Genomic DNA, 26,477 nt, shown 5'->3' with positions numbered 1-26,477 from the left:
AGTGTTTGTGGATTTCCATTCAGACAGGCATTCACTCAAGCAGCTAGAGGCTGGGTGATGCCCCATGGATCCCATCAGGCAGCACAAAGCTCGGCTGGATGAGGAAAGGCAGCATAAAAGTGAGACAGTTGCATATACCATCACTGGTTCCCTGACCCGGATCTGCCTTCCTCCTCCAGCTAACGCATCTGTGATGAACTGTCAGTCTGAGAGGAACTATTCTGAGACTAGTTTTGCTCTTTTTGTTGAATTTACTTGAGAAATTTGAACACAGTTCTAAAAGGTTTACTCTGGGTTTTTTTACCCCTTTACAATTTGTTGATAGTCACAAATTTGTAGAAATATAGTGTTTATGTACATCACTAATAATAAACGACACCACTGAATAGTGGATTCATACTCCCAGAAGTGAGGACATAATTCTGTCCCCACTTTTGAGCTGAAGTTGAAATCACACGCCAACATGACACTAATGCACACTCCAGTTAACACATGTATTAAAAAAAATGGAATGAGTACTGAAATTATAGGTAAAAAATGTAACTGTATATAACATGCATTATTTTAGAGCGAGGCATTTAGTTAGTGTTTTAACACTGCAGTGTGTTGAGATAAAAATCAGAGTAGACCTGCTAGATGGACAGGCTGCCAGCTGATGAGATGGATCCAGATATTGTATCTGGTCAGCCTTAATGGCATGCTTCACAAATCAACAGAAAATGAAAAAAAAGGAAAAGTAAGTTAGAAATTTTAGAGTAGCATACTTTTTTTTTTGTACATTTCTCAGACGCTAGGACAATCTCCAGGAGTGTGGCTCAAATGTATATGCACTTCCATGATCAACACTTTTGCTGAGTTCCAATCTTGCAAATAACATTGCAATATTAAACACCAAAATACAAAGAAAACCACAAAGAAACACTTTTGGTTTGCTAAAATAACAGTAATAAAAAAATCTGCTCCAAGCTATAAAGTTCAATTGCGGTTTAGATGTAGTGTAACAATTTTAGAACATATTTATCTTATTTGAGAAAGTACAAACACTGTAGTACTCTAACATGAATACAGTGGCTGATTTAGCTTAGAACAACTTGGAAAACATATATAACAACAAATTTCCAAATAGTGAAAAAATGTAAGTATACTAGTAAAACCTTCTGGGTGCCAATCCGGTCATTTTGATTATACAACATAATCACCAACCATTTGCTTATGCTCCCAGTCTATTCCAGAGGTAACATTTTTGAGACAACTGAGCCTCAGACAGACATGACCTATTGCACATATTTTGTGCTGAAAGAGTGGCAGATTCTAATTCCCTGCATCAGCTGTCTCTCAGGAAGGAGGAACTAGGTGCTGCTTTTCATTTTGGCAACTTTTGCTGCAACTCCTAGTTTCCTTGACGCAGACAGAACAACAACATATCCACACTTATAGCTCAGGTTGAAACCATCAGGAATTTTGTTTTTTCTAAGCCTCAAAAGTAATTACACTGCATCTTTTTGCAAGGTTTAAATGTTGGGCATCTGAGTAACATACAAGACCATCCCTAAATCCTCATGCAAGGGTATGGAGCCTGCCACCCTCTTTTCATATTTAAAAACCATGCTTCATTCACTCAAAGACACTTTAGTTCCTCAGGTTTCAGGGTTCTAAACTACAATCAGCACTTAATTAAAAAAAAATCAACAGCTTTTTATTCAGCCAATTGCCATGTTTGCTGCACTATGGTATTTACTTAGTACAACATCAATAAATGGCCACTTGTAGAGGGACAGACAGAATTCTGCTTGTGGTAGGAAGTAATAGTTTAATGGGATAAACTTTTGTTCCTCTATCATGCTTTTGGAGCAAGAAGAAATTTTGTTCCCCCAGCTATTACGCCTTTGGAATGAAATGAATTCTTAAAAGAAATGAAAAGGGAAAAGGATTAAAATGAGGGAATTAGGTAAAAAGTTAAACTCTGTGAGAAGCTTTGTGACTTCAGGTACTTGTTTACTTCCTTGCATGCCATGCTGCCTCTGAAAACGAAGTGGGGAAGTAAACATAAAAAAGAGGTTTCATCTGTATTCACGGTAATGATTCTGTGCTAACCAGGAAGAAGAAATGAACATGGAACTACTGAAATATCTGCCATGTGATATGTATACATCTGTCCATCTGAAACTCCACTAAGTTGGGGATATCTGAAACTCCATTAAGTTGGGGGGATTACTGGTGAAACAGATACATTTATTACCTTAAGTCGCTCAGGAAAATCACACCTTTTTTTTCCATACAAACTTGGTCAATGCTGAACAAGCAGAAGACAAATTATGAAAACACTGCCCCTTTCTAAGATGATACATAGGATAAAAAGGAATATCCTAAACAGAAATTTAATGGATGCCATCTGCCACTTCTAAATGCTGACAAGGCTTACGTGTGTTTAAGTAGGAATGATGAACATCAGTTGCGTGTCAGTCTTTGCCAAACATACATTGTTTGTAATTCTTAGTTTGTTAATCTATTACATCATTTCTCAAGACCACTCCTCTCCTTTGGTATAATGCACCGGGTAGCACCAGGGGGTTTAATTTAAATAGAAAACTGGCAGTTTCCTGATCACCAGACAAATGAGTGCTGACTAGACAGTACAGGAAGTACTGGCTTTTGTTCTGTTTGCACTGATGTGAGCACTGTCTTGCCTTCTAATAAATAAATAAATAAATCGAAATTCTAATAATGGATCTACTGTCTGCAAAGAATTGTATCACATGGTTTAGCATAAAGGTGGTGGCAGTGAGTAGGTATCAGAGAAAAGAAAATACATTGGGTTAGATCCTCATGAAGTGCAAGAGCTGAAGGTCTAACCCAGTATTATTAGACTTGATGCTCAGTATGAAGTTAGGTAAAAAATATTTAGGTCTGAAATCAAACAAATGGATGAGAAAAAAAAGTGACTTTTTATGTCCCAGGTATACCAACAAACTCATGGTGGACAACTAGGAGGGTATCCCTGTCACCCAACTGGTAAAAAGGAACCATTTAAAATGTTCTTTATATGCAATAAATAATTTAGCATTACAGATTTCTGGTTAAATAATCATAAGGTTATGCCAGAAGCATGTTCCAAAAGTGACACCCCAATATTGGCTGGAAAAATATTTTTGTGACCATTCTCTGTGATGAAGGAGTTCCTCTATCCTGAGCCATTTATTGAGCACACACACATGATCTAATAGGACATCATCTGATCAAAGTTGGATACCTGACTTTGGAGTATGAGAATCATAAACTTGCTTACGGTCTATCTGGTCTGCAAACACTTCCCCATAGATCATCCAATAAGGCATGTAAAAAATGTTTTTCGCCAGCTTCCACGAAGGTTCCTCATTGGGGAAGAGAATAGCCTGTCTTGCGACACCAAAGCTCATCAGAACCACCAACATGATGATGACAAAGTACATCATGTCTATCATCTGAATGTAATGACAGGAAAAGAGACAGACAAGAATTAGAAGAACTCATTTGTTCATATTCTTATTATATGCTGAAAAAAATTTTGTAAATCTTAGAAACAGAATTTTCAAAAACAAATTTTGAAAAGCCATTCTCAGTTTTACATATAACAAATTTCAGTTTCAAAGAAGTGAAGTGGTATGATTGTGTCCTTGGTTTTACCCAGTGTTGCTTTGAAGAACAATTTAATAGGCTTGAAAACACAAGATACCATCTGGTCACACCAGTTGCCTGAACAAAAATATAGGTTTACTGGAATCAGAAGCCTGGTCTGGGCCAGGGTCACAATATGATGTATTGTTTATAGGCACCTAGTGGCAACTGTACCAAAACAAAAGGGATGACATGGATTATTTTATTCACTGGTAGTCATTGTCTTGGAGCAAAGGAAGGAAGCTGCATCTAACATAAGGAGTAACGGGTGGCAGAACAGCCTGTTACCGCAACATAAGGGACAACGTGGTGGTAACCAGTGAGAAAGGAAAGCTGTGATACTGGCTGGACTAGAACTCAGCTTGGTGTCAGAGTCTGACAAAGGCCATGTTTAGAAAAAAATAAATGCAGATAACACAGACACTCAACTCTATTCTTCTCCATTGTTGAAGGCCTCATCAGCATATGCACAAGTTTAATTAGTGCCTGCAAACAGTGCCTACCCGTTCAAAATGCTCCTGGAAAAAAGTGGGACAGTAATCCTAGGAAGTGCTGAATAGAGGCTGAAGATTAGAAGAGAAGCTGCACTAGAAAAGACCTTCCAGACAGCAGAGCAATGGGCATCACGCAAGTACAGCAGAGATGCTTTATAACCCAAAATAAATGTGAAAAAAATGGGAATCCTGTAAGGTCCCTGGAAAGATCACTTTAAAATCTTTAGTTATAGGTTTACTTACATGTCTTTAGTTATAAGGTTTGTTATGACAGAGCTGTTTTTCACAGCTTTGGATGTAACTTTTGTCTCTGGCCAAAACTTGACCCAAAACTCCTCTAATATACATTTTAACCCCTTCAGTCTCTGCATTTTCTGTCTCAGCTGCATTCTGCCTTCCTTCTGCAGGTGTGCAACCATCCTGCAGCTCAAATGGTGGCCTTGTCACTCCATGGGGGACCTGCTGCTGCTCAAGAGCAGGGCTGCTCATGACAAGAGCTGGTGAAAGAGGGGACTCATTTGCAGCAGATGAATCTGGCACCGCTGCAGGGGTTCTTCAGTTTTATAGCACAAGGAGACAGATCTGAGGTCAAAGTAACACTGGAAAAGGATCTAACAGAGAAAAGAGAGGGATATAGAGGGGCAAACAAAAAAGGATATTCTCATATTCACTGAGAGAGAGGCTGTACTAAGAGAAAGACACCTGTAGGCCAGGGCTCTGGTAGGAGAGACTCAAGGAGCTGGAAAGAAGGAATTGGGGACAAGTGAAAAAAAAGCATGGGAAAACAAAAGTCTTGAGGTCCATAAAAAGGCAGGAAAGGAACAAAAAAAACCCCACAAAACCTAGGGACATGAGAGAGGGAAATAAATGCCTTAAAGAATCTTTTAAAAGACAAGTAAATCACCAACATTCCTGTGTTATTCAGTGCATTAAAATCTCAAGAAAATCTGATGGAAGAGGAATTCCAAATCATTGTACCTCAGAGAGCATCCTGAAATGGGAAAGCTGTGTAATTACATATAATTCCTACTGCTTTTAGAGAAGGAATTTGGAGATGAAACCTAGTTCCTCCTTTCTTCTCTGCTGAACCTTTGTTTCAGGTAGAAATGTATAACATGATATGATGTAATATAATAACTATTTTAAATTGTCATGCAAGCAAATACACATAATAAGTATTCTGTGGCACTTTAAGACAATTTCTTAAATGCTTCCAGTGTTTTTGATCAGGAATCACATGGGTTTGACCTCATGTTGCAAGAAATAAAATTTTCAGTGCTACTCTCTATTCAAGCTGCATATTAGCTTTTCCCTCCTTCGACTGGATATGTTTCTAAAACCTCAGCAGCTTGTCTGAAATCCAGTGAAATAGATGGGCGAGTTTCCATGGACTCTAATGAGCACTGTATCAGGCTCTTTGACCTGTAGGGTCAAATTACAATTGCTATTTCAATGAGGCAATGGCCATTTCAATCGTTCTGAAGAACTCATTAGTCACCTATTCAAAAAAGTGATAACACAGGAACTGTTGATGCGGTTTTACAAACAAGCTGGCTCCATTTTCCCTTTTTTATTTGCTGAGAAGCTAAGAAAATGTAGACGTTCCCACACAGTAAGGGAACTGATATACCTCTGACTCTCTTGACATGCCGCAATGATTTAATTTCATTCCCAAACAAAAGAGGAGTAAATCTATCAGAAAATCACATTATAATAAGCATATTCTGTTACTGACATTAGTATACAATAATAAATTTGGCCATTCAGCATCCTCCTATCTTCACTTTTGCTTTAGCCCATTGCCTTTAAACTACTCAAGCCCATTCCTTTCCTCTGCATAATTTCACTTGCATATTTGTTCACAGTGCCCAGATGTAAAACCCATGACAGCTATTTTGGTAGATAAAATGTAGAGTCAGGTGAAGAGAAAGTTCCTTAGCATTGGAAAGAGTAATCTTTTTCCTCCTGAGTATAAAACTTACTCACAGTAGAAGCTCAGGATAAAAGCTCAGGTGTTAAATATGGTCTGTTGAGGAACTCAATAGTGGTGATGGGCTTACTCTGTAGAAATATGTATAACTGGCTTGATGTTTTCCATAGTACTCAATGGTAATTGCAAGACCATGAAATGAAAAAAACAGAACCCGAGGATGTAAATGGACATGTGATTTAAACAAAAATACACAAGGGAGCTCACTGGAGCCTGGAGCAAGCAGGTGCAACTCCCAGGGAAGTCTGTGCATGATATAAATGGGCTGGCCATTACACAGGAGAATACGTTGGCCAGAAAATAGATGGTGAGGCAAATTTCTGTAACTCAAACCAGTTGGGCATTGCATGTGTGGGTAAAGTGGATGTGTCAGAGTTGCTGAGTGCATGGAAAGTTGGATGAGGTATGAAAATCAGACAACAGGAAGGCACAAAATAAATGAACTTCCCTTCTTTAACAGTTGTCCACACTTTCAGAGTACTCTCACAGATAAATTCAACACCCCCTGAGTGGGTGCTGAGCCTACAGAGGCTAGTGATTTTTCTGCATTTGTTCTCTACAGAAAGTGGAATCAGGCTTGATTTGTTGTACACATGCGAGGATGACAAAGGAATGGAAATTGTATTATTTGGCTGATTTGAACCGCTTCCTTTCTGCACTGACCCTGGGAGAAAAAGAAACCACTGTTTATACTGTTGGTGAGCTGGCCTCCTATCAGCCTCCATAACACTAACTACTAGAAGTCTGTTACCATGGCCAATCTGTTTATCATGGAACTTGTTTTCAGACTCCCTTTGCTTACACCGCTGCTCTGAAACTTTTTGTGCATGGCCCTTACGAAAAATACAACAGAGTAGGAGGGTAGCTGATTTTTAGGAGTTTTACACACCATGTACTGTGTAAGCCGCCATGACCACCAGATCCCCTGACAGAGGTACACAGTTTCTTTCCTGAATGGGGCTTTGCTTTTCCCAGGTGGGGCAGGAAAGAAACAGATGATAATGCAGTGTTTTCCCTTTGGCCTTTGGTCCTTTCTCTTGTCCTGTTGTCCTTTGACAGTACCCTCCAGCAAGAACTGTTGAGTATTTTCACCTTTGTAATCTGGAGCTCTGCAAAATCGCTCCCATCAACATCCTACTGGCTTCCTTGAAGGAAGGTAGTGCACTTCAAAATCCTGTTTGCAGGACATAATGATTCAACAACCACTTTCTTTTATGTTTTCCCTCTATCTTTTTTTTTTTTTTTTTTTTTCTTTTCCCACTAAGCTGTTCCTCCTTTGTCAAACCCACTACTGTGGGTTTGGAGTTTAAAGCTGGTAAATTGAAGAGAAAAGACAATGGTTCTCTGCTCACCTGTTCGGTAGGGAGCCTAACTGGACATATATTTTGCATTTCAGTTTTATACTTGCTTAAGATCACTGAGGTTGTTGTGACTAATGTAGTATCAAGGAGGGACTGTAGTCTGTACATTCACATAGGTCTCCTTTTCCTAAGATGATGAAGAAGGAGGGTGGGTCTTTTCCTTAAGCACCACAGTAAGGCAAACACAACAGACAGCCTACTTGGACTTGCTGATTATTGTCCAGACAGCAATCAGACAGTGGTAATATTTGTTTTTAGAAAATGTAACATTCAGTTTACTTTTTCACTGAATGCCAACTTCAAGGGTTTTTTATTCTTTTTTTTTTTTTTAAATCTTAAACCCCAGAATGCATGAAACAGCCATAATTTACACAACAAAGGCCGGACAAGTGCATATAAAACACATGCACTTCGATTAGCTACATGTGCAGGTGCTCAAATATCAGGGACATGTGCACGTGCATCTGTAAACTCAGCTATTTTCTTTAACTCATACGAGCAAAGTGCTGCCTTAATGCAACATTTCTACTGAAATGTAAAAAGAAAAAGACTAAAAGTCAAAAGTTAAGTTATATATCTGGCAGCAAATATCTCTCAGTTCCTTTAGTATGCATTTACTATTACATGAACTGTTCATACTCTTGCCATGTTGTCTACATGGGAAGTGGCCAGGGGAGAAAGGATGCAGTTATGCAAATGCATTTATCATCTCACAAAGACACACCTGAACAGGAAAGATGGAAGAACATATGGATATGGAGCAAACTACAGAAAGGTCACAATCTTAATCGTAACCATTATAGTTTTGAAAATACCACCTCTATGACAACACACTTTCTTTGAGAGACTCAAGGTACTAAACACTTTTTTTTTTTAACCTTAAGAAGCCACTCTCCTTTACAACCAGTTGACAGTTAGCATCCCTTGTGTTTTCTGCAAATGAGACACAGAGATGCAGGATGGATAGCTTTGCTGTTGAAGAGAGACCTCAGAGAAAGAAAAGCAATAAATCATCTAACAGAACAGGGAGAGTCTAATCCTCAATTCTCGGGGTCTATTCTGAGGTTTTGATTCAATAAAGCACTGATTTCTAGCTTATATAAAAATGTTAATGTGTAAAGAAGAATACAGATAAATCTGCAGTGATATTGTTGGCCAAAGACAGTGAGTCAAGAACACGCTGGTAAAACACAGAAGGAGTACACCAACTTCTCTTACCATTTTCCCAATCATCATAACATATGGTCCCAAATACTTGTTTACTCCGAAGATGTCTAATAACCGTATATACCAGTAAATGATATTAACACAGTATATCACTCGGCCATCACTCCGGAGTGGCAGATCTTGCAGACGGAGCACCATCCCAACAGAGAACAGGAGGATAGCTATGAGATCAGTAACGTTCCAGTACTCCTGGAGCCAAACTTTTACTTTCTGTAGCAGTTTCCCAGGCTCTGACATCAATATCTGAAGGACAGAGGACATGGAGAGGAAAGGAGCTGAGCTATCTTAACTTAAGCTTGAAGAAATCTATAGCAAACAGACATATGCCACAAAGGCCAAAAGCAAAGCTGATAGACTCCTGTCATATGAATATCTCATGAACTTTCTGATGCATGACATATTCATATGCACATTCTCAGCCTGTACCTATGTGCAGGATACTTAAACGAAAAAAGATAAAAATCTCATTCGCTCTAAAATTCCCATGAAATCAAAAGAAATACATGTATATCTTTCTATTTTTCAAACTTATTGACCCTACATAGAGTCTTGGAATAAAGGGAGAACTATAGAAAGATATTTCATCAGAAAATTTACATTTAAAGAAGCTGTAGATGTAAAGAAAATTATTATAGAATGTGTATCAAACTGTCAAAAATAATTAATAACCATAAAGATCTGTATTTAGCATTTTATCCAGAGAGATACTAGCTACTACTTGGACCTGTTTTTGGAAATTAAGTTCCACAGCTGAAAATATAATTCACAAAAATAATTAATCTTACCTTATGAATTTATCATCATTCTATCTGCAGGATCATTTGGGAGACTTGATTGTTTTCCCGAATTACAGTTGAAACTATTCCTTAAGTGATTTCTATGAAGAATTCCTAGCTTTTAGTGAGTTAACAAGCTGTTCTAATTTTCTATATTTAACCTGAGAACATTTGAGCAGACTCATACAGTTCTTTAAAAAGACAAATGCCATTCTTATAATTTTCTTATAATTCATTTTCAGAATGAATTTTAGGCTCATCTCCTGTGAGCAATCTCAAACATCTGCTTAGAAATCCATTCTGACAAATGCTCCTGATAAACTTTTGTGGAAAGGACAATTTGGGGTGAATGATTAGACAAAAATGGCACACCCTATTCCTGCCAGCAGCCTTCCACCTACTGAGCCAGTGGTGCTTGTCCCCATCAGTACTGCAGAGCCCTCGTGGGGCTACTGCCGCTGTTTTCCTTTTTCTTTTGGTTAGTGAAGTACATTCATTATAGGCCACACAAGAAGTGTCTGTTCCTCTGTTCTTTTTATTTATAATGTAAAGTTTACTGTACAATGTTTGAAAACTGTCTGTGAAGCCTAAGTGGTTGTTGCAAGACCATTTTTAGTCTAGTCCTCAAAAGCATTTGCTGCAGAAAATACAAATGCAGATAGTAACAAATTCAGCCTAGGGGTACAAATGTGCTGTTTCAGCTGAGGTCAACAGAACTCGCTCCCACTCACATTAGGGCTGAATTTGGCCTCTAGTGTCATTGTGGAATAAAAGCACATTTGGTTAAGTGAAAAGTACGCAGCGGTAGCTGCAAGTGGGAGAGACCATAAGGGGCAGGGGATGGCAGAACAACTTCACTCTGCCTATAGTCTGAGTGCCACCTTAAATGCACTGTCTCTGATCTACATGTCTGCTTTAGGACGTTTAGGGAGATGCATGCTATTGCTTGGCATAATTAGCAAAAATTTTCAAGATTAAAAGGGGGAAATCCTATTAGAAATGTGCTGCAATATTCAATGTGGATCTAAATTTCTCCCCAGATACAACTGGTTTTATTTAAAGCCTCTGCATGAGATACTTGGACAGACAGAACAGCTGTAAATTTTGAATGAATTCTATTTGAGGTGAGGTGGGGATCTGAATGTGGGCTCTTTGGTTGTCATGCTATCATCATGTTTCCGTGTCCATTCTGTTGTAGCGTATCTCCTTTTCCTCTCCCTGAAACATGCTTCATTTTCTGGGCAACATTTCAGGGAATGTAACTGAGCCCCATGCTTGTGAATGCTATTGAATGTGCATTACACTTAAATCCGAACAGATAAACTCAGTAGAAGAAAGAGAAAGAAAGAGAGATATTCTTGATTTTAAAATGGAGGAAGACAGATTATTAGTGCCATGTTTTTAACAATCTACCTGCATTTCTGAAAAAAAAAAATTATGATAAGCCTATTCATCAAAAATTATCCTGAGAAAAAAATAAAAACCAATATTAAAATGAAAAAAACCCAGGCTTATTTTTTTTTTTTCTGTCTTTCGTCATTGAAGTGATATTACCTCTCTCATCTTCTCTATTCCCAGAGTGAAAATGTATGAGATGACAATCCATTCCTGTGTAGATGGCCAGCGATCCATCTTCACTAACACTATATAATTGAACAGCATCAAGTAACCTATATATGCCAGCTGTAAAGAAACAAAACCAATATCAATAGTCACTATATTTATACGACTGAACCAGTTTCATGGGTATGATTTGTTATTCCTAATTCCACTGTAACCAGAGTTAAACAGAAAAAAGAACAATCAGATAGTATTCTGGGTTGTCTGAAAAAGCTTATATTAAATCACATACAGTGTAGGTTCTGCAAAATACATGCACAAACCCCAGCTACATCTGCCTCCACAACAAAATTGTATTAATGCAGTCCCCCTGGATCATCCCACAGTTACGGGAACTCTGATACCACTATGCCAACTATGAAACTAAGTTACCTATGTGTGGATTTCTCCCTCATCTGCTCCTAACACCTTTTACTTCTCTAACATCCTTCCTCTGTGTTTTTTTTTTTTTTTTCTGCTCATCTAGCTTAGGCTGACTTTGGCATTCCAAATCCTTTTTGCACAATCCTGGCCTGGAGCCCAGAAGATTTTAGGTGTTTATAGAGCTCTTCCTACCTGGCATAGTATTGACCTAACCTATACCATGATTCCTCCCCAAAACACTGCTACTCCTACTCATATTGCTGCAGCAAGTAGCCAGGCATAGCCATGCATTCATTTGCCTTACATTTTTTGCAAGTTTTTAGGTATAACTGTTTTGCTTTTCCTTCTTTAATATATCAACCCTTTTGCTTAATTTTTGACACAGTGGAAAGTGTGGATTATGTTTTTAGTTTCTTTTTCCTTTTTTCTATATGCTGAATGCAATGAAATGGTGAGTCAAAAAAAAGACAAGACAGGCAAACTGCATCATCAAGTTCATAAAATTTGAGTGTCACAGTGGAGCACAGGCTGTAGCAAGGGTGAATGGCTGTGGCTGGAGTTTGTGGTGGCCAGAATCCAACTGCCTGTATACTTTGCCTTTCAAACAGCAGCCCTAAAAGAAAATGCATCGTAAGCCAAATTTAAATCAGAGAAGAGATGATTCAGCTGTGTGCATTGTGGCAGAAAGCTTATTCCATACATCTGTATTTCAACACAGTTTTTCTCTCTCAATGGCATGTTGCTTGTAACTATTGTGTATTTGGGGTCAGACTTAAGATGAAACAACCACAGAGGGCCCTGAGACTTTTGGACAGGATTATTTCAGTGTTCAGAATCTCACAGAACAGGATTTATAGTCCTGCTGTATTTGTTAGAGAACATCACTTCTACTCTGTGTAAAAGCCACAGGGTCCTGGCTTTTCTTCCAGTTGCTGGTTTGAAGGACATTCAAGAGAATTATTTACATTGGCCTTAACTATCAGTACAGAGAAGACAGCCAGTTGAACCACTGCTTCTTGTCTACTTAAAACAGAGGAGGAAATGATCTCATTTGTCTTTCAGTTTGCACGTGATGATGGATGGCAGCACTCAGGTCTAGCGACTGGTCTTCCCTTAACAGTCCTAAAGGAAATGGAAAGCAATACTGACTTAGGTCAGCATCTAGAGTGTCAGCTGAGTCTGCAGAAACTCTGTCTGGGCAGGCAGAACTGGACGCACGCATCCCTAGCTGAAATAACACCTTCTACTACAGTGCAAAAAGCCAGGTGATACTGACACCTAACACTCCTCCTCTTAGATCTTATTATTAATTATCAGCAAATCTTATTAATTTGGTCTGACTCAGCAGCCTTTGGTGAGCATTTGCAATAAAGTATGGCAAAAGAACAGGGACATTACGGTTACAAAGATGACAGAAACCACAAGACCCTCAGTGTAATCAGGGGTTTTTGCTTCTTCTTGGTTTTCTTTTGAGGTGCTGCAGCTTTTTGGGTTTGTTCTTTCTTTTTTTTTTTACTTTTTTTGGTCAATCCAAATGTACTGAAAATTGCTGAATTTTTTTGCTTTAAAAAAAAAAGAAAAAAGGCATATTTGATTTAAGAATAAAATGACGGTGAAACTGCAGCACTTTAACTCAAGAAACAAGCCCTTCAGATAGTAAGTGACAGCCTCCTTTTGCCTCCTGTAACTTGCTCCTGCCTTCTAGGAGGATGTTCTGATCCCACACTGTGGTCAAACCTCAGTACAGCTGTCCATGCTGGTACACAAGATTCTTTGAAAGTGCTGCTTTACAAGTAGCTGAACCCTCTTTTTCTTGCTTTTACATGGTTTGAAAAAGAGCTAGGGGCTGCCATTTTCACCCTTGAGGGCAGTACCTGAAGAAACTAAGGAGAGGAATGCCTGTTAAGAAGTTTCTGGGGAGGGTTGCTCCCTGCCTTCCTGTGGATGCTGTCCCATTCTATAGAAAATATTTGGATACTCATTATGGTAAGGGACAAACTTGGAAATTGTACCAGAAGGAGTACGGTCCCCTTTTCTCACTGATTGTAATAATAAAATGATTATAAAGTGAAGTGGTCCCAAAATGCAAACCTTAGGGCAAAGCTGTTTTGATGTTTAGATGGTGACTCTTACTCAGGATTCAATTCGCTCTGCAGCTATTCCTCCTTAGAAGAGGTAGAAATATGGCCTTTTACACCTGCTAGCATCTCAGCCTAAATCTAGTAGTTAAAAGGGGAAGATCATCCTCTTCTCCTCAAGTAATCTGTGACATGAAACCTTTGAGTCACGGTTTTCAGTGCAACACCCACAAAACAGAACACAGGAATTGACTTTTGCAACTACTGCACATTCAGAGAGAAAGGCTAAAGTTTTTCTGGTTGAGAAAAAGCTGTTTAGTTTCGCTTATCTGCTGAGCCAAAATGTTACTTACTCAAACATCCCCACATTTAACCTACTTCTGTGTATTTTAAGAATGAAGGTGGGTATAAGCTATAGAGTAATAGCAGATAGGTAGATACAGAATAATAAAATTATTTTAAATGCCATACAATAGCCATAAGTATAGTAACTTTTCTTACATTTTGGACTGTGGAATGTAAGATTTAGAGGATTTTTTTTTTGTAATCTATGATTAGTATTTCTGCCTATGTGCTTGTAAAGGTTGATCAGCTGTGCAATTGTAACTTTCATCTGGAAGTTGTTTTGCTTTTAGTCTCCAGGAGTTTCTCAATATACCCAACTGGTCAAGCACTGCAGCCAGAATCCACCTTAATTTGCTTTTCAAGTTCAGTATTGCCAAGATCCAGCTTTAATAAGTGACCTTGATTGAGACCTGCCTTAGGACATAAAACTGTAAAAATAGGTCTAAATGGAAATGCAATATTGATCTTTTTCTCCCATTTCAGAATTGAACTAACAGGGACATCCAGGATGCTTCTTTCTGTTTACAGTGTAAAGACTTTTCTGGTTACGTGTAATACGTGTTGCAATTGATAATGAGACTAGGCTGCGGATGAGCAGTTTCTAAACTCATTGGCCTGATTAATGTTCAACGGCCACACAGTTCAGCAAGTAGTTACTCCAAGTTGCCAAGCTGGAGCTATTTGCTAGCATAAGCTGTCCACCACAGTTTAGTCTCTGTTGATGTGAGTTGCTCCTGCTGCCTGTAGACATATTGTCTGGATCTCAGTAAGACAATTTTTCTTACAAGAAGTCATCTACAGAAGGATGCATTCTTTGTGATTTACTGTGCATTCATGAGAATGATGGAAAATATAACTTCAGATGGAAGGACCATCTGAAATAATCTGGCCAATTCCACGATGCTGAGGCAGCATTAATTACAGTGTACCATAGTGGATATATGTTATGATAAGACAGAATTAGAAATCACTAATAATGGAAAAACTGTCATCTCCTTACATAGTTTGTAAGAGTACTTCTCAGAGTGGTTAGAAACAGTTTCCTAACATCTTATCTAGAACTGTCTTGCTGCAATTTAAACCATTACTTCTTGTACTATGCAGCAAGGACTTGGACATTGTTCCACTTTGTTCCTCTCTGCAGCTATTTATACATATTTGAAAATTATTACATTCCTTCTGGAGAGTTTTTTCCAGACAAAACAACCTCACTTCCTTAAATCTTTCCTCTTAAGTCATGTTTTACAGACCTTCTGAAAGTTTTTTCTTGTTCTTTTTTTTGTGTCCTTCAAGCTAGTCCATACTTGTCACATGATGCAGAAGCTGAACTAGGATGGAATATTCCAGTCAGGGAGATTGGAAGGATTACTTTTTGTGTTCACTGTACTTTTTGATCTCATCCTTCTATGTTCTAGTGCAATTTGCAAATTTAATAAGTAATCTCTACCCCATTACCCAAGTTTTGAATGAAAATATCAGATAGCATCAGATATAGGAAACACCTTAATGGAATCCTCTCCAATACCTACTTCCAGCTTGATAATGAATAATTAATGTTTACTCTTGAGGACTAATTGCCAAAAAGCTTTGTATTCACATAGTAACTTTAATATAGCAGTTATTAATTTATCTGTGAGAATACCCTGTAAAGTTTTTGACATTGTCTTATTTTAGTCAAAATATATGACTTTTTTTTTTTTTTCTCCATCTGCAGAGGTACTTTCTTTATAACACAGGGAGGTTATACTGATTTGACATAATTTGTCCCTGAAAAATGTACAATAGTTGCTACTCATGCTTTTGTTAACTTGTGGGTACTTACACAAACACTTTCTCTGAGAGACACTCTGCAGACTAGTCAAAACAGAACAAAGAAAAAATATTCCAAGAAAAGATGTGCTGCTCTATTTGCTTCTTTTTTTTTCATCTATTATTATACAATTCAATATCCTGATTCAGCCCAATGTCCCATTGGGCTTACTATTGGGAGCTCTCATACCGGGAGTTTTCCTACAGGGAGTTCCTTGGGAACACTGACTGCAGCAAACTGCCACTTATTGTTGTATCAGAAGGAACACATACACAGTAATTCAAATTTTAACCATTAACTTTGTGCATGAAATGGTAGTCTTTAAAAGTCTTAGACAGGTCTGCAAGTGCTAACTGACCTCCACAAAAGATTTTTATTAAACTATTTATGGGTAAGATGAAGATTTTTAATGAAAGACACAAGGTGACCTTAATTCAATTTCAGTATTCGTCCGAACAGTAGCAATATGACAGGAAGATTTCTTACTGTGTAAAACCAAAATTTAACGATGGGAGCATTGTAGAACTCATAAATCTTTCTTCCAAAAGGGATCAGTCTGTGCCTGCTCTGTACTTCCTCTTCCTCTTTCTTTCTTGAGGATTCTCCATTCCCTCGTCCCAGCATTGCCTACAAGAAAGGACATTTTTGTGTTTATTTCTTTGTGAAAGACAAATTAAGATATTTTTTGAAATTTCAAAAGGAAAGTATTCAAAACTTCTCTGATTTCTTGATCTTTAGACAAAACCAGGTGACCATAGCTAGGTGTAAAATGCTTTGTTCTCAGATCATCTTTTTTTTTTTACAGGGAAGCTGCTGTTTAATACTTTGCAAACCGAAAATGCAATGCTTTGGCAGCAACTGTCAGCATCAGTGTGAAATCCTTGACTGGTGAACAAAAAATGAGATGGGGAGAACATTTCTCCTTTTTGCTGTATGGACAGCAAAATTTTTACCTGACAACAACTTTTTGTGGTGTACTTCTATACAATAAAAATATGCACACAGAAAACAGAAAAGTTTTGGTTTTAAACAGAGAGAAGTTGATAAGGCTGAGACTGAGAGAGAACAGCAGGGGGAAGATGAGTTGGCAGTCGCTGGACCGGAAGCAATGAAGCCAGTGACTCCTTTTACGCTGATCACTGGATCTGTCACAGGCAATGATCCCACAGTGAACTTCACATGGATGTAGAAGACTGACCAGTAGAGTTCACTGCAGCATGAAGGCCTTTGATTGAAAGATCCTTCTACGTGATTGTAGCTTCTTCTATAATGAAGTTCCAGACTGCTCATGCACTGTCTCTATTAGGCTTGATCTCACTGTTACCATTGTAATTCAGACTTAACTGAAGAGCTATGCTGAGCTCCAGAAACACATACTTGAGAAGTTCTCAGATGTAAGTGCAAACTTAACAGGCAAAAGACGGTAATATTTTATATACTCTTAACTTCATGGTCAGCTGCAGAGAGGTGAAAGGAATGACTGAACTATATACTCACTGAAGTTAATGCTTAAAGGAAGGTGTTTCTTTGTATTTAGAGCACAGTGCAACCCATTAAATGTTCTTTCTGAAACAGTTCTTTTGTGAGTGGATTTCAGGTCCCTGTGCCCTGAGCAAGTTCTTACTATCTAGTTTGTGGCAGCCCCTATAGATTGTAGCACTCCTGCACATGAAAGCAATTGCAAGAATTGAGATACAACTGTCCTGAGTACGCAGGGATTGCACCATGATGCTTTTACTTATATGGTTCTATAATATTTTTCTATAAGTAGATCAATGCGCTTTCATACTTTTGTGTTAACTGAAGCAAACTTTCACCATCCCTGAATATAACATTGTTCTCATCTGCAACTTAAAACCATGGAAAACTAAGCCCCTGAAGAGAATAATTAGATGTTAGATATACTGTCTTTCAATAAAGATGATTTTCTTTTATCTATCTCTGTGCTCTCCGATTCAACAGGAGTTCAGCACATACTTAACTAATCAGCTTCAGGTGAGCTATTTGATCTGGTCCTAGTGCCCTGCAGGAACAGGAGATGCACTTCTCACGTATTTACAAGTAAGACCCACAATCTTTCCTTTTCTTCCTTCCTCTAGGCCTCATGTGGAGCTATTCATACAAGTCTTTGGTGCTGTAAAATAGTAATTTGTAATGGCATTTTTTCTCTTTCAGTCACTGTAGGTATTTTTCACATTATTAGGACTGTATATGGTCCTAGATGGCTCCTGCCTAGTATTTCTCTTTCATTTAATTTATGCAGTTAGTTTTTTCCTGTTGTACTGTTACTTTGTATGTGGTCCCTTGTAGTCTTGAATTTGATTATGCACAGATGTTACCATGTACATTTGTAATAAAATAGAACAAAGATTCAGGACACAGGTCCTGAACACAGGCAGCCTGCTTTGATGAGGTTACCAATTGCCTTTTCCTTTTTATGCTTGCATGTTTCTAAGTTCATTGCAATAAAAGCAGATAAAACAATGCATATTAAAGCACTAAATATAGCTCCTTTCGATTCTCACAGAGCACATAAAACCCACTGAAAGCCCACCAAGAGTTTCATAAAAAAGGAAAAAGATGAAATGGCTGTTAAGCAGAGGAGAAGGGTTCTTATTATATAAGGAGATAGTCTGCAAGAACATGACACTTACCAAACATAACTATAGCAGCAGAGATTACACAGCCTTCACAGATCCCCAGGTATGGTTATGTGAAGCCTACAAAACCAAAGTGATTCCCTGATCTATATCAGGAATTGTTTATTTGGGAAAAAAAAATGGAATATGATCTGAATGCTTTGGGAAAATTATAGTCCAAGAAAGTACTAATTTTTCTCTCTACCCCCCTGACACTGTTTTAGGGAAAGCTGCCATCTGGTGCTACAGAATTTTCTGTAGCTCTTCCCAAGGCTTTGTCTCTGCTGTCCTCTGGTGCTCAAGAATTTTGCAGCAGAGTGAAAATGAATGCTGGCAGCTTTAACAAATGAGCAGTGCCGCGCTTTAGTGAAAGGAATTATTTTACAGAGTTTAAAACGTTCACAATTTGATAAATTCACTAATTCTGTAACACCCTTAGCTCTCACTGGAAACAGTGAATCAAGGATGTTTTTAGGATAATGCTATTTCAGTACCTAGATTTATGCTTAAGCTTATGGATGCTGATTTCCTGTTTGCTATTGCTTTCTTGTTGATAATGATGCTGTAATTTTATCTTGTTTAACTATTTTTGAACTAATTGTATCATATAATACTAGCCTCTCCCCTCCCCCGTACTACAGATGGGGAATTGCTCCGAGATGGCTGGGGATTAGATTTGACCTGATGCCCCCAACTGTTAATTGTATCATGGTATTAACAAACTGAAAACCCTCACCACTAGAAACATAGAGAAATAACCTAAGTGACTGTGTTAACAGAATAGCTGCAATGCCAAATACAAACAAATGTGTTTTCACTTGGAGGAGGAAGCAATAGGGTGGGAATAACTGAAGACATTGCTCTGTGTGGGCGGCATCTCCCTCTCAAATACACAATTTTGTCCATGATTCACCATGAGTCATGCAAGGTAAGCCCTACAGCAACTCAACTACATTGTAAAGTACAGTACAACTGCATCAATTTAGCCTGAGGGGATTGATGTGTGCATAGTTTTTATGTGGAGATTTTCCTAATCAAGATTCTGTTTTTTTTTTTTTTTTTTTTTTACAGATTTTGTTTTATGTAATTGAGAGCTGTTCACTGATAGCAAACCAGGACAGTTTTGGGTTGTGCATTTTTGTATTAATATTTGGTAATGATTCTATAATATATTTATCTGTTTTATAACTAAATAAGAGGAATTTCAGTCCTGCTAGAATGATCATAGGCACTTCGTATTTTATCTTCAGTGAAATCTGCATGTAGAAGTACCTTGTATTCACAGAGAACTGGTGTGGAAATGGTACATAGCTGAGTGGATATACTGTACCTCTCTCTGCGTACCCCATTGTACCCTGTGCTATGAATGGAAATGCTACCTACATGGTAGTTGTTCTAGGGTTACCATTGTCTGCCTTGAAATACTGGTAGGAAAAAAAGGTTTAATGCCTTTGAGCTACAGATGTGTAAAATCGGATTTTGCACGTGCTCTGTGGTTCTTTAAGGTGAATACAGAGGAGCAAGGCTGAAGTACCAGGAGCTCAGTCATCTGGGCTGCTGAGCACAGTGAAGGACACTGAGCGCGCCACGGCACTTGTGTGGTGGTTGTATGGGGGAGTTTCCAAAAGCCTCAGAGCAATGGAGCAAAATCCCTCCTTACAGAGATGGCCAGCACTTCTGCCTTGTGACCGCCGACAGTGTCTCCCACTGCCATTTTCCAGATGAGGTGATGCTGCTGGCATGTGAGATGCTGCAAGTACCATCCCCCAACAGGGCAAGTGAGATGGGCCAGGGGCATGAAGACACTAGTCCTCAACATTTCCTACCTTAAGAACTGTATTTTTAGTGATATGATATTTGGCTAGTTCTTGCCATGGAGAAAAAGCTAAGCATACATACTACAAATGAGATAATATGAGCCCATAGGCCAATACAACTAGCTTTGCTGCTCATGAAAAGTCCTAACTCAGACTCTTAGTGATGCCCATGGAAGTCCAAACTTCCTATTTAATGTGGAAAAATAGAACAAAATGACCAAAACAACAACTGAAATGTCTTCTAAAAGACTTAGATGAGTTACTCTGTGTTCTGAAATAAGACTATTTACTAGGGAACTCTAATACCCAAACAATAAGGCACTCCATAGGGATAAGGATGTTACCAGTTATGGCTTCCAGAATCAATGTTCTTATGTGAGGAGGGTAAACTTCTGGGTTTTCTGACTGACCTAAAAGTCAGCAACTCATTAAGGCCCTTGCCAGGACATTGTACAAATACAAAATGTCTCTGACCTTTACACTTTAGTGCTCTTCTACTCCTCTACGTCTAATAGTAATGACTGGCAGCTCCACACATAAATTGTGGTAAATTCCTTGGTGCTGAGGGACAGCTGATGAGAGCAATATTCAAGTGTGTTTTTGTGAGTAGCTACTATAAGGAAAATCTGTTGCCTAGCATCAATGTGTTAAAGATATGTATGCCCAGCACTCTCATGTATCTGTTATAAAGTTAAAAGTAGGTGTGAGTAACAAGTAATTTACCATGAATAAACACTACATTGTTATAGTACATCCAAATATTCAGCTCCCCACCAGATCCTTTGAGAGAAGCATAAAATAAACACATAGTCGTATGCAGATGCACCCTTGCAGAGACTTAACTTCACTGTTGCTGCAGTCTGTGTGATCACATTATTCTGTGCAAATGAGGTGTAAAATAGTGCAAAAATCACTATGACTCTGAACTTCACCCACTCTGCACAAGTACAGTCCAGAGGAAGTACTGACTCTTTTGGCCTATCATTAATCACTGGGGCTTAGCAGTGCAGGACACACAAGACATCCTAACTAGATGTGATCTCTTTATCTTAGAAGTTCTTTTCTAAAAATGCATATGGGTGTAATATTACAGGAATATGGAGACTTGACAAGTATTCACTGGGAATAATTAGAAACAGAGCTAGCCATATTGTTTGGTTGATACACTATTTGCCAGAAATGGACTTTCGAGGTGACCAACATGCTTTTTAGTTCATCCTTTTTGTTTGTTTAAGCTTTAAGCTGAACAAAGCTCAGAAACCCAGACCATGGAAACATCTTGAAAATATTTTAAACAATCATGTGCCAATGAAGTACATGAATAGAAGAAAACTATAGTAATCAATCACACACACACACACAAGATCTATTTATTTGTTTTGAAATGAAAAAAATGTGAAGAAAAATACACAGGTCATTCTGAATACTGTAGTTGCTATGGTTAGGGTGAGTGACTGATCTGTTGAGCCAGAGTTCAGCAACTGATTAAACATTTGTGATATCACATCACAATCAATTATCAATCTTAATGAACTATGGACAAGGTATTCTTAATATAGATGTAGCTAAAGGGAAACTTCACAAAAGCAGTTCCAAACAGTCTTACAGGCATCCTCTCTCTCTCATCAGTGGAAAAGAGACCTGACCTAATTTATGCCAGACTGGTTGGAGTAACACTCCCATGAGGACAGGCTGAAAGAGTTGGGGCTGTTCAGCCTGGAGAAGAGAAGGCCCTGGGGAGACCTTATAGCTGCCTTCCAGTATGTAAAGGGGGCCTATAAGAAATCTGGAGAGAGACTTTTGACAACGGCATGTAGTGACAGGACAAGGGGTAATGGCTTTAAACTAAAAAAGGGTAGGTTTAGATTAGACTTAAGGAAGAAATTCTTCACGATGAGGGTGGTGAGACACTGGAACAGGTTGCCCAGAGAAGCTGTGGAGGCCCCATCCCTGGAAGTGTTGAAGGCCAGGCTGGATGGGGCTTTGAGTGACCTGGTCTAGTGGAAAGTGACCCTGCCCATGGCAGAGAATTGAAACTAGGTGATCTTTAAGGTCCCTTGCAACCCAAACCATTCTGTGATTCTATGACTAAGGCTGGAACAATGCAAATCTTCAATCTAAAATACTTTTCTATATTTAAAACACATCAGGTGGGAACACTTTCCCTGACACAGTGCCTGAAGGTGACTAAATATAACTGGCTATGGCATCTAACCACAGAAATATATGCAAAGGTCTTTTTGCTAGCAAATCATCTCTCCACACGACTGAAGGGCACCTGAGTGAAGAAGCTCTGTTAGAAGTCCCAAAGCACAGTATAGATTATATGCAGAAATATTAAGTCAGCAGTATTGTACCAAATATATTGTTTCTAAACTTGCTGGACTCCACAGAAACAGTTCTGATTTTATAGAAAAGGTTGTAAGTGTCTGAAACTTCACTAGAATGATGCATTAAATTTGAAGGAGTTAAGGGCAGAGTCAATGACAGGAAAGAGCAATAGGACTGTCAGCACATGAAAGGGAGAAGGGAGGAAACATCTAAGACTTGTCTGGAAAAGCAGATCCAGTTGACACATCACTTCCTTGTAGCACAAGTCAGAAGGTAAAAAGGAAACACAGTATTGTAGACAAGAAACCAGGAGCTGGGATAACTGCAGAGAGATGGAAATGACTTCCTCCCCAAATTTCTTCCCATTGCCAAGAAAAAGGCAGCTTGCAAAGTGCTTATTTGATTTGAACAGGCACTTCATAAGTGGATCAGAAGCCAGGGATAGTAAATTGGAATTAATAGCTAATGAGCAGAGAATAGCCCATTGCTGCTGTTCTGGCTTCTGGTCCCTCCCAACAGCCAGGTTCTTGCCTGCAAACGGGTCCTGTAGGTGGGTCTTGTGGGCTGCTCCTTCGGCTTGCCTGCATATTGGGTCCTGTAGGCAGGTCCTTCTGCCTGCCTGCAGACGGGGTCCTGTGGGCAGCTCCTGCTGTTTGCCTGTGGGAAACAGTCTGGGTTTTTTTTGTTTTTGTTTTTGTTTGTGTTTTTTTTTTTTTTTTAATTAACCACGAAAATCCCTTTTACTTCTATGCCTCTATCTTGACCTTGACCAACTGGGTTGAGTATTAAGCCTTTCAAAGACATCACAATCAAACCCAAACCAAAGCAACCCAAACTAAGTTAAGGCAAGTCTGATAGCTTATATAATAATTGCCCAAATTAAAAACTCTCAAAGTCTGAGAACAAAAGACCAGAAGTAAGTGACTTGCATAGTTTTCAGCGCTTTAGCGAATTGATTCTCTTTGTGGTGCAAATTATTCCTCTAAGGCTATGTTACTGATATAAACAAATCCTTCCTTACACAATTCTGCTGAGCTGCAGAAGCTCTTAGTAAGAGCTAAGCTGCACAGCTGCTTGCTAATGTCTTCAGTGGATTAAAAACTGTATCTGTGTATGTGTGAGAGGTAATAACCACAGATTCATAAAAAATTCTGAAAAATGTTTTCATCATTTTTCTTGCCTGTTTGCACACTTACTTGTCCTCTAACAAAGTTAAACAAGAGAAAAAAGATAGTCTTTAGCTCCTATGAATCTTTGAGCATTTCCACCCAAAGGAAGACTTAGTGAGCTTCTTTTCTACCAGAGAGGCCCACTCATCTATCACGGCCAAGTGCTTTCAATTCTGAAATCTCCTTAATTTATTTCAGACAATGTGGCATCAAATTGAATCAAAATATGAGGATATTACATCAAAACATGATGCTTCAGCATCACCATGCACTGCTGCGACATCAAGACACAATGATGCTAACTTGCCTGGTTTGAGTCCCACCGAGAAGAGGGGAGTATTAAGAGTAGTATCCTATCATCTGCTAAATTTAGCCATCAGACAGCCTGCAATGCCCTCAGAGGTGAGAATAAAAAATTGACAGCGCTGAGGCTGGTGATTTATTGTTGGCACCTACAGTGAGTTCCATGTCCTCCTCCTCTTTTTCTTTCACTGGCTTCTCTGGTTCCTCTGGCTCCTTCTCTTGAAGATGAATCTCATTGGCCTGGGACATGTAAGGCATATCATCTTTGTTCTTGAACTCCAAGCTGAGGATTGAAGGAGGAAGTAGAATTCCTAGAATTACCTAAAGCAATAATAATGATAACAATAATCACCACAGTAAATAGGTCACAATCATGATGGTTACTCAGTATCAAATGGAAAACTCCCTCAGGATATTTAGGAAAAGAAAGATATGGGTGCATGTGAGTTTCTACAACATAGAGTATTTGTCACTTGGGATAACGTTTTCAGAGCTCCATAGTTAAATAAAGCTTGTAACTTCTATTAGCATTGCTGTGATTGCTATGGCTAATTGGCTTTCTTGAATATTTCATCTGCTTGCTCATCAGACACGTATGGTTACATACTAGAATACATTTACAAAATATTACAAAAGGTCAATGGCAGGTGGCACCACAGGGGTGTTCAGACCTTAGACCTGCAATTTTCTGCATTTTACATAATAGACAACATCAGTGGAAATGACACACAAGCAGTATTAATTTCTACAGAGAGGATTAATAGCTCTCTGTGTCCATACTTAATGCATACATGTAGTCAAGGTGTAAGCATGTGTGGATCTGAGGAGATAAGGCAAAGCCAGCAACAGCAAATACTGATGTGCTTAGCTATATGGTCCCCTTAGATTTTGCTTCAGTAACCTGGCAGCACACGTGTGTAATGCTTATGTGTGTAATGCTCACGTTCAGTAACCTGGCATTAACGTGTGTAATGCTCACGTTAATGCCAGCTCTTTCTTTTCTGCCTTCCCTCTCTTATGATGTGGGAGTATCCATACTACATTGTATGGATATAGGCAATGAACGATGCTTGGGGTTAAATCAGTAGTATAACTGAAGAGATACCATAATAATACAAAAAGAAGTGGTCTGCCTGGATTCACAAGCATGATAGCTTTTCCTGGTTTTTCTGTAATTTCATGGAAAATCATTTTGTTACAAATCTCTCCCTAAATGACAGTGAAACCAGATAGTTAGTTTGTTGACAGGTGAGGGAGGGTGATTGCTTGTGCTCATCATATCAACAGACAGCATGTGTGTTGTTGAAACCATCCAAAGTACCACAGTTAGCAGCAGTTAGCATACATGAACACTACCCATTCTCGGAAGAGCTGAGCAGCAGGTTGCCTGCACTGCTCCTGCACTCTGCGTGTTGCAAAAGGATGTGTCCAGGGAGAGGGGGTTATGGTCAGACCTGGCTTCTCAGAGAGACTATTTTTATGAAAAGGCAGGATTAACAATTGCCTCTCCCCCTTCCATTGGTTCTATATATCCTTAATAAGAATCTAAATAATTACATTCAGCCTTCTTGCCATTTGCCAGTTTCGACAGGAGAAAATTGTTCATCGGAAATAATCCATGACTCATGCTTTCAAATTTATTTCTTTGCCATGCTGCCTCTTGCTCATGTAGCTTGTAGGCTGCTTTAGCTTAAAACAGACCCTGCTAATGAGCTTCAGTGAAATAAAACACAGACTAGAAACTACGTAAAGGATCCTTGTGAAGCCCTGATGTTACAAGAAGCTGAAAGGAAACAGAGTCTGTTACCTTCAGTTACTAATTGTGAAAGAAAGGTCTGTTTTATAGTTTAAGAGATGTATGCTGCAAAGAAGAAAGCATGCAGTGGGAAATGAGTTGCTGCACTGATCCTCATCTACCCAGGTTGAATATCTGCAAACGCAAGCAGTGAACAAGGCAACAGTCCCTCTGAAAGGCAATGAGCCTGTGAGTTGAGTCAGAAAAATAGGTAGTAAAGGTGTCTCCAAATGTGTGAAAGCTTTCTATCTGTAAGCAGAACAATATTTATGCACGGCTCCTGCAGAAGGATGATGAGAACGCCTCTTATTCGCATTCATCACTGTCACAATTAATACAGGAGAGAGAACCCCTTCATATTTCTCAGTTACCTGCAAGGAAGAGGCAATTCCTGGTTATGTACTGACTGGTGAGAACTTTGGTGAAGGTGAGAGATGCCAGCCCATGGACACAAATTCACCTCCCAGAATTCACCTTGCTCTATTAGCAGTTTTGCTAGCTGTGGAAGTAAAGCTTAAACAGAACTGAAAATTGAATTATCTTCTAGATGCTCTAAGGTAGTCCCTTCAGGTCAGTCATCAGGAAGACTGGCAGGGGATTGCAAGAATATTTGTGCTGCTTGCTTTGGCCTGTTCTGAGGAAAGTTGTCAGATCAGCACCTTTCACGAGCGGTTAATTCACTTACACATCCTTTTTTTTTTTTTT

The 26,477-nt window shown here is 38.8% G+C and overlaps 1 protein-coding gene across 2 annotated transcripts in view; it reads right to left on the bottom strand.

Moving 5' to 3' along the window:
- The window catches only part of TRPM3 (transient receptor potential cation channel subfamily M member 3), a 437,387-nt gene that overhangs the window by 16,447 nt on the left and 394,463 nt on the right, over positions 1–26,477 (bottom strand). The window contains exons 17-22 of one of the 2 annotated variants that reach the window (XM_086771551.1): positions 24,131–24,298; positions 23,037–23,162; positions 16,205–16,345; positions 11,057–11,185; positions 8,718–8,969; positions 3,287–3,461 (exon numbers count right to left, since the gene is read on the bottom strand). In XM_086771551.1, the coding sequence (XP_086627677.1) occupies positions 3,287–3,461; positions 8,718–8,969; positions 11,057–11,185; positions 16,205–16,345; positions 23,037–23,162; positions 24,131–24,298 (991 nt within the window). Of the gene's footprint in view, positions 1–3,250; positions 3,462–8,717; positions 8,970–11,056; positions 11,186–16,204; positions 16,346–23,036; positions 23,163–24,130; positions 24,299–26,477 lie in introns of both variants that reach the window. The other variant, XM_086771552.1, reaches the window with a different exon arrangement.

Source organism: Chlamydotis macqueenii, chromosome Z, assembly GCF_036417535.1.
Source record: "Chlamydotis macqueenii isolate bChlMac1 chromosome Z, bChlMac1.mat, whole genome shotgun sequence".
Taxonomy (NCBI): domain Eukaryota; kingdom Metazoa; phylum Chordata; class Aves; order Otidiformes; family Otididae; genus Chlamydotis; species Chlamydotis macqueenii.
Note: the sequence above shows the minus strand (reverse complement) of the source record. Positions and strands in the feature narration are given on the sequence as shown.